The sequence below is a fragment of the Myxocyprinus asiaticus genome, chromosome 30 (assembly GCF_019703515.2).
Source record: "Myxocyprinus asiaticus isolate MX2 ecotype Aquarium Trade chromosome 30, UBuf_Myxa_2, whole genome shotgun sequence".
NCBI lineage: Eukaryota > Metazoa > Chordata > Actinopteri > Cypriniformes > Catostomidae > Myxocyprinus > Myxocyprinus asiaticus.
Genome location: NC_059373.1, coordinates 42663766 through 42676980, shown reverse-complemented (window position 1 = coordinate 42676980; position 13215 = coordinate 42663766). Strand labels below are relative to the sequence as shown.

At 36.5% G+C, this 13215-nt stretch overlaps 1 protein-coding gene across 2 annotated transcripts in view; it reads right to left on the bottom strand.

Annotated features, from left to right (window-relative positions):
• Window positions 1-645: 645 nt before the first annotated feature.
• Window positions 646-13215, bottom strand: part of top2b (DNA topoisomerase II beta) — a 44701-nt gene continuing 32131 nt past the window's right edge. For both annotated transcript variants that reach the window (XM_051663136.1, XM_051663137.1), the window contains exons 26-35: window positions 12239-12394; window positions 10728-10811; window positions 10437-10634; window positions 3879-4038; window positions 3617-3781; window positions 3301-3496; window positions 2100-2185; window positions 1928-2020; window positions 1280-1503; window positions 646-1115 (exon numbers count right to left, since the gene is read on the bottom strand). In XM_051663136.1, the coding sequence (XP_051519096.1) occupies window positions 960-1115; window positions 1280-1503; window positions 1928-2020; window positions 2100-2185; window positions 3301-3496; window positions 3617-3781; window positions 3879-4038; window positions 10437-10634; window positions 10728-10811; window positions 12239-12394 (1518 nt within the window). In that variant the 3' untranslated portion in view covers window positions 646-959. The remainder of the gene's footprint in view (window positions 1116-1279; window positions 1504-1927; window positions 2021-2099; window positions 2186-3300; window positions 3497-3616; window positions 3782-3878; window positions 4039-10436; window positions 10635-10727; window positions 10812-12238; window positions 12395-13215) is intronic.

Here is a 13215-nt window from a genome sequence, read left to right as displayed (position 1 = left end):
ATCAGTTTTTCTTTAATAGCTGTGCACACAGTATATACACATCGATGGATGGTCCTTATACTAAGACCGAAAGTTTCCCCCACTACTTGGTGCAGGTTGTCAGCTTGAACAGGGCTATGACGATTCACTTTCGGGTCGGAACCGATGGCAACATGCGATAAGTGCAACATCAGGACCAATATTACAGTCCTATCAGAAGGGCAACAGCTCCCTTATGATTGCAATTCCTCCTCTTCTGATTGCTTTTATTTGTGAAATTAAAATGACAGTAAGCTGGCTAATTCAATGAATTGTCTCAATACTCTCCCCATTTTACAAAGACTTCGGGGGAAAAAAATTAGGGACATCTGGGAGGCGAAAGATACACAAATAGCGATATACACACATCTGTATGGAAATGGCTTAATGGCAGATTTATTTTGCAATAAACCAAAACGTATGTGACAAAGTGTTTTTTTAGGCATAACGTCATCACGCACACCATTTTTATCGATAAAAGGCCATTTGAATGGAAACAGGCAGAAGATGGCAAATTTCCCAAACTTTTTTTTACGCATTTTTACTTTGTCGATAACAAAATAGCGTGAAAAGTGGATGGAAACTAGGCTAGTGAAATACTGAAAAAATGGTTCAGATCTCAAAAAATAATTCACATTTCATGTTTATTTCCAAGTCATTTCAAAAAGTTATGTTGTCGCTAACTTTGAACCATTAAAAGGTGCTTCAGCACAGCGGTCTAAACTTCTAAAAGCTGCTCAGAACAAATACAGTTCAATGATAAAAAACAACATTGTAAATGTATTATAACAATAATACCAATAATAATAATAATACCAATAATAATAAAAAGAGTAAAACAGCTACACAGTAGAAAGAATTGAACATCACATTTGAAGAAAAAATAAAATGGAGGGGAAAATTTACAAAATTCTGCTGGGCAGAGTGTATGTGTGCGTGTTCTAGTCAAACATGTTATCGTCATCATTATCAGACTCTGCGAAGTATTTGACTTCTTTCTTGGCTCGACCGGACCGATCTCTGCCTGAGTCAAATCGACTGAAGCTGTTCATGCCTGCATCTTCATCATCATCATCGGACACTGCCTTTTTCAGTTTCTATATGCCAAAAAACACACACACAGCATTATAAAACACCATTACTTTACATGGATGACACTTTACTTAATAAAGTAACATTTGAATGAGATTTTGTGTCAATAATATTCATATTATGTAGTAATTAATCCTGATGCAGCCTGTATGATATGAGAATGTCTCACCCTGCTTGTGGTAGTCTTTCCAGTCTTCTTCACAGGGCTATACTCATCCTCCTCTGAGCTTGACTGTTTCCTCTTCTTTCCGCGGCCTTTACCGCCCCCCTTAGCTGCTGCTGGTGCTTTTTTAACGACTGTATCTGAGTCCGAGTCCCAGACAGATACATCAGGCTTCCTGGGTTTAGCTGGAGCTTTCTTCTGTTTAGGTGCTGCGTCTGCAGACTTCTTAGCTGGAGTAATAAAACAAAACATAACAGTGGAAATGATGTTAATGGACTGGAAAATTAGCTATTTATGTGTTACCCGTACAAGGCGCCAATGAAGATCTTTCTGCTCCAATGCATTTGTGCTCTTTGTAATTTGTAATTTGGTAAAAGGCAAAAAATAGTTCTTCCATAATGTGACATATTTCAAAGTAAAACAGACCATTTAATAGAAAAAAATGGGTAAAACTTGATTTTTCTATCAGGAATTGAATAAATAGTGAAAAGTGGGCGTTCAATACTAGAATGTTAATGGAAGATTATGAAAAACAACGTGCACTCATGAATTGTGTAAAATCAGACCAGGAACAAAGCAGATTGGATCAATTTTGACTTTATATTGACTCCACATGATTCATTCATCACAGCCACCTGGTAGATGATCAAGTACCTTTTTTAGCTGGTGATGGTTTTTCCAAAGCAGAACTGCTGGAATACGATGAGAACACTGGACCCCTGTCATCATCACTGTCTGACTTTATATCTTACCAACAAATAAAAACTTAAATTAGACACTTAAATGAATCAGTTCATGTTGATAAACAACTATAAAGCACACATACCATCATCACTACTCTTGTCAGTGTAGGCAGGTTTAGATGAGAACACAATCTCTGACTCTTTCTTCTTCACTGTTTGTGAGGTGGACCTGAAAAGGATTTATTTAAAATGAACACTTTTTTGCCCATAGTAAATGTAGGTCACATACATGTCTTTATTTTCAGATGTTTTGTGAAAAAAGTGGGTAAATGGGTAAATCTCACAAAACTTGTCACAAACATTTACAAGTCATATTTCATTCCAAAATCAAAGGAAATTATATTTTCTATTAAATAATGATGTATTACTGAAATTGTAAACTATGAGTACATCATGATCAGTGTTGGGTGTAATTACAAATTAGTAACTTTGATATAATTACTTTTAGTGAAAATGCAGTGTAACACATTACATTTTAAATTCTTGTAATCAGATTACAATTGCTGCCTTTCAATTAAGTTAATGACTTTTAATTTCATAACTTGGGTCACACGTTTCAAAAATAATATTAAATGTATAATAACATGAATTATGTTCAAATGTATGTCTGTTTGTTTCTGTGACAGCTGAAGAATCACTAATGAGCAATCATAAGGGAGAAACTTGTGGTGCTGCTGAGTGTATGAATTGCCTGCGACAACAAAGAGGAAATACAGACATTATTTTGAATTCGCTGAGCAGAAAAACACTTACCTTTCTGTGAAAAGAGTCTTAGAGTAACTTAAAAGTAAAGCAATTAGTGATGTGGTTAACTTTTCAATGTAGGAATTAGTAAAGTAATCTGATTACAATTTCAGAGAAGTAATTTGTAATATTGGATTATTTTTGAGTGACTAACCCAACACTGATCATGATGTACATCATGTTGTATTTGTTGTACTGCCTTAAATTTACACTGATTTAAATAAAGAAATAATTTAATTACAGTATCCTTTTTCCTATATCACAGTAATGATGATCTAATGACAATTAAACATAAAAATCTTAAAGGTAAAACAACCAGATGGAATTACAGTAATTCAAATGTTGGGGAAATGTGCTCAGGTATCACGAAAATAATGTCACAATGCCAACAATCTAAATGCTTCATTTTCTTAATGGAAAATAGAATTTCTTATTTTATTTCTCTTGAAATTGGGGTGAAATATGACCTGAACACTTATGAGAGATTCACCCTCATGTGAGCATCTGAAAGTGATCAGATTTGAATAGAGATGCACGTACGAAGTAGATGTGGTTTTTGGAGGGAATATATCATCTTCATCATAATCGTCATCTTCTTCATCTTCATCATCATTGTTTTGCACTGTGCTCTTGAAGGAGTGAACTGGAGAGGCTGAAGCATCATTCTCCTGTTCTTCATCACCATCCTCCTCCTCTTCCTCCTCAGAGAAGTCAAACGTATACTTGGCCTTCACCGCTGTCAAATGACAACACAACACATAACAAATCAAGTTGTTCCCTGGATTACAACATTACACTGATTAAATCAGTAAAACATATTAATGACGAATAAGAATATGCATATAAGCACACACACCTGATGCTCTTCTGGACGTTGTGTCTCTGGGAATAACAGGTTCATTTTCATCCAGTTCATTGTCTGATTTCTTATCTTCATCTTCGTCATCTGACCACGGGTTCCTCTTCTTCATCTTCTTAGCAGGGCCTTTAGCACCTGCGGGCTTCCTCTGTCTCGGGGCACCTGAACAAATACAGTGTGTCATGTCAGTATAACAGTGATCATAGTGATAAAGTGTTTGACTGTAAACTGGTATAATTGTGGAAATAAAAGTTTTGACCAGGTTCTTTCTTCTCTCTCTTGATGCGTGGGGCTTTGGGTTTGGCTCCTGGGTTTGGCTGGCCTGAAGGAGAGATGAGTGAATTTTCTGCTGTTCCTCCATTAGAACCGAGAGCACTGTCCTCATCGAACTCCAACTTCACTGCTGCATCTGCTTCACTCTGATACACACAAAAAATCACATCAACACACATACAGAGACACACATTTACACATGTGCAGTATAGAGCGCAACAGTCTGGTGCCGGAAGAAAAAATCCCATCCATTTTCTCCATAGGCAAATTGAAATGTAAGAATAACTTATAAACCTTTTAAGACAGACCTGCCGTGATCTCTGAGGCTGTTAATCGATGGCATATGCCTCTGTGGAAGTCATCAGTGTGTGTTATTTTAAAAATCATGTTTAATAGCAGAATTCCTGGTGAAGAACTACATTACCATGATCCTGATGGGAAACGATTCACCAATCAGATAATCCAGGTTAACAACAAAAACAGAGCTCTACATTATCTACGATTATGTCATTTGCAATGCTTCATGGAATTGTAGTTCATTTCCTCAAAAAAGATGTTAAACACACAGTCTTGTACCTTTGTCTTTTTGACTGATTTTGCTTCAAATCAAAGTTTGTAATGTTGTGATTCACCTCGGTGCTGGTTGGTTTGGTTCATGCCCCTTTAATAAAGACTTCTGAAATCCCTGTGGAATGGGACAAACACATCCAGAACCAACAGCTGAAAAAGTGGGCGGGCACTGTTGCACTCTGTTACACTTGATGCCCCACCCCTTCAAAGAAAGTCAAAACAAAAGATTGGGGTCTTAAAAATGAATCTGCTGAACAGTTTTCTTTTTATATAGGGGGAAGTGACCCCCTATATTAAGTCCACGTACCATATAAGCCCACTTACTGATTTATTTTGAAATATAAAAAAATTGTTGTTGCAGAGGAAATGCACATATTCGTTGGTATTATTTTACATTTTATTTGGAGCCAATCAAATGTTTCATTCTCAAGTTATTTGGGAACACGTGCTCCCACTGTTCGGTGGCCATTTTGGAAGTTGCTCCAAAACGTCACAGTTTTTGATGAAAATGATGAGGAGAAATGAGCAAATTTAAAAATTAAGAGAGTAATAAATTAAATGATACTTGATATTATTTATTTTGTTTGTATTTAACAGCAATACTTTGTATTTGAAAAGACTGATTTCATGAGTATCTGGTGCTAGTGCAGGACACTGTCTAGTGATGCTCACAAAGATAGATGCAGTAAAAGAAATAAATGAATAAAAACGGCCGATAACCACATTAAATGAAAATATTTCAGAAGCTTCTTGAGCTCAGACAAGTTTTAGTGCTCTGTCTGTAATTATTATCCAGAAATATAACTTTGTTTTCATGTGGGCTTATAAGGAACAGTGCCTTCAAAAAGCCTGTTTCCTCCAAGCTTAAAAGCAGAATTTTTTTTTTTTTATTTAAACACCAATAACAAACATGCTCTACATTGTCAAATATAGTGTTTTTTATTCATGGAAACAATATTATGTGTTTAACTTGACTCCACTATAAATTATTAAGGTTTATTTTCCATTGACCCCTATTGTTCCTAATAAGCCCACTGAGCAAATAACCCAATGAACCTCATATTAAACTGAACTCCTTGTCAGCTCCACATACTGGATCCATTTTCATTGCAGGGAGAAAATGAATAGCCAGAAACCAATGTGAATAAAGCTTGCAGGATTCAAAAATGTAATATTTCATTAACTGGTTTTGAAGTTTGAGGTGTAAATCTAAAAAAATATATCAAAATTGAGGTGTTTATTTAGTAAAATATAAAGCATTTTTGAAAGCACAGTGGGCTTATTAAGAACGCAAGTGAGCTTAAATGGTACACATGTTCCTTATAAGCCCACTCAGGACTTTTCACGTTTGCTATTAAATAAAGTAACTTAATTCTGTCAGTTTATCACAAAACACAACATGAGTGTTTAGATGTGAGATTAATCTTTGATTCAGTACTTATTTTAGTGTAAGGCTGTTAACATTTCTATAAGAAAACATGTTAAACTTAGATTTGGGTGGGCTTACTTGGATCACTTCCCCCGATTACATAAGGAATGCTTCAACATCATTTTCACACAATTATTGGTTTCAATGGCCGAGAGCAGGGAGCATTCCTTAAATGAACACTTACTTTAGAAAACAGTGTGAAAACAGAATAATGTTCATTAACTACTAAAGAGACTGCCGGTAGATTCTGGAAATGACAATTCCTGTTAATTGGCAAGCACACACAGTTATTGTCTGATGCTGATAATCTCAAAACAGCCAAATATTGGTTGATTAATTGGTCTGTCTGATATATTAGTTTATCACTAGTTTCAATAAACAAAAGTTAGATTTACTAGAGATGACAAAAGACATTTTGGGTTGTGTGAGAAGAACCTCAACAGATTGTGCTTTGAAATGTCCATTTTAAACATCCTTTTAAAAAAAACCTGACCACTCTAAATAGGGCTGCACAATTTCAGAGCAGTGCTCATGTGCGCATTATTAAGTGTTTTCAGAGCGGTTCTGTGCTCTACAACTACATCTCATGCTCAAAGTAAAAGATGTGCTCTGATTGGTTCAGTTTGCACTGAGCACGTCATATTTAAAGTGCTCCAGATTTGCTTGTTTAATATACAAATTATCAGCTGATATTAGGGCTGTCAATTTAATGCGTTAATTCAGTGCGATTAATCATATAAAAAAATAACAATTGATCATGTCTCTGGATGGTAATAAGGAATATTCCTACCATCGGAGCAAGTCAAGCTTGAAGTAGCACCAGTTTTCTCCAGGGGACAGTAAGTGAAACTCCAGCTGTTAAGTAATGGTGGTGATTTTGATTCATTTCAGTGACTCAATTCTTTTGCTTCTGTTCACCAAAAATATTCATTCAGATTCATTCATTGATTTGTTTATTGACCATTTCTTTAAGTTACGCCTCTGCATCTGTAGATGGCGCCAGATGAGTCATTCTCAACCAGAACAAGTCTAATGATCTTTTATTAAAATTCTACTAAGAGACTTCAGCACTGCAGAGTGTTAAAGCATCATAAGTATTTCCCACAAGTGACAATAAATCATATCTATAATATCCTGAACTGCTGAGCATGAATATTTATCAAGCTATAAAAAAAAAAGAAAGAAAAAAAGACAACAATATTAGTCTAAAAATTCTTCATTCTTCATTAAATTCTTCAATTCTCCAAAAAGTTTTCAAACTGGGGATTCTGTTTAGTGCATAAATATAAACCTGTTTAAATGCTTTTCACTCCTTTCTCTCCTTGTTGAGCACGACTGACTCACATGCTGAACTGAATGAATGATATGTCTCCTTGTTCAGTCGTTTAGCAGATACTCATTCACGGATGAGACGAGTGAGTGAGTCATTCATTTCCTTCAAGAAAGAGTTTGCCAGTACATTCGGTTTGTTCATGAACAACACCTCTTATCTCATTCAGACTCAAATGATAGACTAGAGCTAGTTCAGTGAAGGGGTGTATTCGTTCAGTGGGTTGAACCAATGATATGCTCCCTCACAGACCGCACTTGAATGCTACTGGCTCACACTATAGTCAGTCTTTACAGACATGAAAAGCCACCAAAGCAGTCTCGTGCTTCTAACTACAGCTCTCTGGCTTTTGAAAGGGAAAGATATCAGTCAGTGTTTAGAGATGAACGGTAACGATGCGTTCACTTAAAAGATTCGTTCAAAAAGACTGATTCGTTCACAAACAAAACATCACTACTGTTAAGGCAACACGCATCTTACACAGAGAACAAATCACATTTACCCACAACAAACAGCACAAATGAGCACAAATCTGAATGCAGGGATCTCAAGAGGTGTTTTTCTAAGTTTAAACTACGTTAAACTTGACACAGCTACTTAAAAATGCTGTTTATGATGCAACGCAAACAAAGTGAGATTTTCCAAAACCATCCGTCTGATGCAGGTGTACACTGATGCGTCCTTAGACAAGCCCTTATAATAAATATACAGTATCTTTAAGATTGACAAATTGTCTAATCAAAGCTTTAGTCATCTGCCACAATAATTTAATGCATTTTAATTATCTGAATTAAAATTTTCTATAATAGATTTTATTTATAATTATTTAGTCACATGTTGAATTCTTTTTATTTGAGGGGCTTTCTCAGCAAATATTTATATATGCGATTCACTGCTGTTAATTGGATTAATTCATCGGCATACTGTGTAATTATTTCAATAAAATTTTAATCAATTGAAAGCCCTAGTCAAATTACAAATACATGTATTCCATGTGTACATGGCACCAGGTATTTGTGGACAGAGGGGGAGAAGACATTACAATGAGGGGCACATTATACAGCTGTTGTCAATTCTGCTACACGTGGAAACTTCATCTTGACAGTTAAGAACTCTTTGGCTTAACTCAACCACATAGCAATGCCCTGTGCAAGTTAAGATTTTATTACAGAAAAATATTACTATTGTATAATAATGATGATAATAATAATAATTATTATTATTATATTCAAAATACTGTTATAATATTCAAGTTCACTGAGCTCCAAAAATAATGATGATAAATAGTGGGCTGAGACCCCTTTTACAAAATTTACAAACACAGGTGCAATGTAGACAGACACAATGTGAATATGAAGAAGAGTGGGTTTTTTTTCACTGTTTTATTTATTTATTTGTCTGTTTATTTGTGGCTGTAGTGAAAATGGTCAGAGTTTGGTTCTTTTTAAGAGGACTGAAGTGTGAACCCTCAAAGAGTGTCCTAAGTTTAAGAATATGGGCAAAACTTATCCTACTAGTTTTTTTGTTTATCATATCGCAGTTCAATATTTAATATAGCAATAATAGCAATATTTTTCAACATAATCGCAATATGACTTTTTGTCCAAATCGTGCAGCCCTAACTCTAAATGTGTGTATATTCACACACTGATTGATAAGAGTTCCTTAACAAGGCCTCATACACACTAGGAATGTCAATAGTACTGGTACTTCGGTACTAGTCGATCCTAAACTAAAAAAGATTTAATGATACCAGTGTTTCTGCAGTACCGGAAGTACAGAGCACCAACTTAAAGGAATAGTTCTCCCAAAAATTGTATTTCTCTCATCATTTATTCGCCCTCATGCCTTCCCAGATGTGTGTGACTTTTTTCTTCTGCAGAACACAAACAAAGATTTTTATAAGAATATTTCATCTCTGTTTGTCCATACAATGCAAGTGAATAGTGACCAGAACTTTGAAGGTCCAAATATCACATAAGGCATCATAAAAGTAATCTATACAACTCCTGTGGTTTAATCAATGTCTTCAGGAGATATGATAGGTGTGGTTGAGAACAGACCAAAATATAACTCCTTTTCTATAAATCTTTGGCAATCATGATTTCAAGCTCGATTACACTTCCTATAGCGCCATCTAGCACTCTGCGCATGCATCAAGCACTAGGAAGCATAATCACGCTTGAAATCATGATCGTGCCTAGAGACTGCAATGACAAGATGTACAGTGAAAAAGTGATATTTTGGTGTGTTCTCATCCAAAACTGATTGGATCGCTTCTGAAGACACTGATTAAACCACTGGAGTCGTTTGGATTACATTTATGCTGACTTTATGTGACATTTGGACCTTCAAAGTTCTGGACACCATTTACTTGTATTTTATGGACCTACTGAGCTGAAATATTCTTCTAAAAATCCTTGTTTGTGTTGAGCAGAAGAAAGAAAGTCATACACATCTGGGATGACATGAGGGTGAGTAAATGATGAGAGAATTTTGGGTGAACTATCCCTTAATTCGATATGTTGACTGACACACAGGTGCTTTCATGTGCTAAAATATTTACTGTATTTGGGCACTTGTTCTGTTACTCCTTTTACACCAAAAAGCTGCTGATTGTCGCGTCAGAGCCAGAGCTTAACCAGAGGAACTGAGAAGCAATCAGTGGTAAATGCGGTCATGCGGCTACACTCATGAACGATCAAATGCGCTTCATGGTAAAAATGGCTGTCAGAAGATGTATTAATGTAAATACAGTCAAACAACTGCAAACAGGTGGAACAAAAATAATCAGTTATGTGTAAAAATATCAGATCTGAGCATTAGACCTTGCAGTGGCTGTGTATTACACTGTATTCAAACAACAATACTGAAACAAAAGCCACTCAGTATGCTTAATTTTTTCATTTTCTTTGTTTAGTTTACATTATTATAGTTGCTCTATATTATTATTATAACTGTTTACCTGAGTAATTACTTTAAAAAACCTTGAAGCAAAGTTTTCACAATTCAGAAACACTTTAAGGAAACATGACATTGTTTTAACTTATTATTTCACTTTTTAAATAGGTTAAAGAAGTGTGTTCAATAGCATATGCTGAGGTATCGAAACTGGTATCCTGAAATTTGACTGGTATTGGTACAGACTACTGAAACTTTGGTATTATGACAACACTAATACACACACACACACACACACACACACACATATTTACCTTCTTCTTCTTGGTGAGTTTCTTGGAGGCGTCAGCTTTCATGGCAAGTGTGACCTGCGGCTCTATCCTGCGGCCAAACGGAGAGGGCAGCGTTTCCTCCAAATGCATCTTCTTCACTTTGGGCTTCCCCACCTTCCCCTTTACCAGCTTCACGGCCCTCCCAGAGTTCCCACTCTCCTTCTCCTGCTCCTCCACACGCTGCACACAGAGACATAACACTCACATGATTCATCAGGTTACAACAGCGCTGGATCTTCCACCCAGTCGTAAACCAGCGTGAAAGAGACTCACGTCCAGCTCCTCTACGAAGACGGCCAGATCTTCTCTCCACAGATCCTCTGAATTCTTCCTCTGCAGTTCATTCAGCTCTGCTTTCTGCATGACACATTAAACAGCACACGCTCACAGTTAACACTCAAGGCATTTTACCTGCTGGGAACTGGATTACACTACAGCTCGTATGCGCTCTACTAAACACACATGGTAAACTACAGTTGACGGTTTCGTTCACCCATGATTTCCAGTAAAAGTTACTTAAAGCTGCACTATGTAATATTTTTTTGTTAAAAATGAACAAATTGCTATTACCGATTGAGTACATCAGCAATCAGTGTTCAAAACAATGTCCTTACCTTACCCCGATTCACTGCGGTAAGCCTATAAAATGATTTGTATTTTGAGCTGTCGGGTTCGATTTGGTGCGAAATCGCTGGCTTATGATGTTCATTCTTGCGTCATTACGTCATGTCCGCACACACGGGAAAGAAGGGCCGGCTGTCTCATGTTCCGGCTGGAGAAACTAACTATGCTGTTCAGCTCAGTTCAGTCATGCTCACACAGTTCAGGACAGCATCGTTGCAGTCTAGATGAATGTTTATCTGTTATCCATTTGGCAAAGTTGTTTCCCTGCTTTAATGCTTGGATATGTTTTCTGGTCATGCTTTTATTAATCGAACATTACTCGTGTGTTAACCGATCATGATATTTCTGCCGTGTCCAGTGAAGTTACTGTGACATGTTTACTAATATTTATGACTTCTGAAATTGACTTGTTTGATTGTTATATTGCATATTTAAGCATATTATTTTTACGATTAATAAAGTATATCTCACCCCCATCATTACTGAATCCTCGTTTTATGTTTTTAGTTTACAGTGTTATTGTGTACAGTGCATAGAAATGCTATTGTAGTAACTGAGGCTGGATAATATAGTATAAAAATAATAAAGTCTTCTATTGAACTCGTATCAGCCATATCACGAGTTGAACCTCTTAAATTGAAAATTGTATTACAATTCAAACATTAGAAGCAGATAAAACACTTGAATAATCATATTAAAACATACTGGTGGTGGCTGAGGAGTCCCCTGTCCTCTGAAATGCGATTTAAGTGTAAAATTCATTCAAATATGTAAATAAGAGTGTTGTTTATCTTCATCAAACAAGTAATATTTCAATTTTAAATGTTTAATCGTGTAACATAATATCAACATGAAAATGCACGTTATGACTCCGGCTCCAGTCATGATCACACATAGGCGATATCAAGGTAAGCTCAAATTGGGAGATTCATCTGCCAGAAGAGCAGTGCCAGAACACAACTGACGTAAAGTATTCTTCCGCAAATTGCTTTCAATTTTAAGTTTCAACCACAGATGCCACTAGAGAGCAAAAAGTTACGTAGTGCAGCTTTACATATTGGTCTTTTCTTCACACAAAGCTATCAGGACTCAAAATAAAATGTGTCACATTTGCATGAAAGAACTGAATGTATGAGTGATGATTCTAGGGACAGATGTACCTTCATGTCTCTCTGTTTGAGGAGCTCCTCCACTTTCTCTTTGGTGAGACACCACAGTGGCATGTTGAGGATGTAATTGAAGTTTGGTCCAGATGAAGAGCCAGAGTCTATTGAACTGTCACTCTCATTACCCTCACCATCCTCTTCCTCCAATGACTGACATCACCATCAGCCCAACCAATCAGAGAGAGACAGAGTGAGGAGTGGAGCTGAGCAGCCTCATTAGGACACTACAAACTATGAAATCTATTTCAACTTTAAATGAACAGCAATCAAAGTAACCTAAACATATTTATACATACAAATGCATTTCTGCATTGATCTGACCATGAAAATTCAAAGAATGAATTATGGAATTTAATAATGCATTTGAATTACTAAAATGATACCCAATCCAATGTATTGCATGTTTAATGACCTATGAATCTAAATTCTGTTTAATTTTTCCCAAATTCCGTGTTTTTTGTTTGAATATTTTTGGATTCCATGTTTTATGTTTTCATTAAATGTTACTTTTAAAACTATTGTTACTAATCAAAAAATTTATTAAACTTGAAACGGAACACTTTTACTTTGATTTCCTTTGTGTATTTGAGTTCCAGCAGAGACTATTTCGCTCGAGAAATTGGAACATCCAGTATGGCGGATGTTGAAAAGGAAGTCCCAGCTCAGCGTGTATTGACGCTGACTACCACCCCTGGAGTCACGAGTTCAAATCCAGGGTGTGCTGAGTGACTCCAGCCAGGTCTCCTAAGCAACCAAATTGGCCCGGTTGCTAGGGAGGGTAGAGTCACATGGGGTAACCTCCTCGTGGTCGCAATTAGGGGTTCTCACTCTCAGTGGGGCGTGTGGTAAGTTGTGCGTGGATCGCGGAGAGTAGCATGAGCCTCCACATGCTGTGAGTCTCCGCGGTGTCATGCACAACGAGCCACGTGATCAGATGCGCAGATTGACTGTCTCAGAAGCGGAGGCAACTG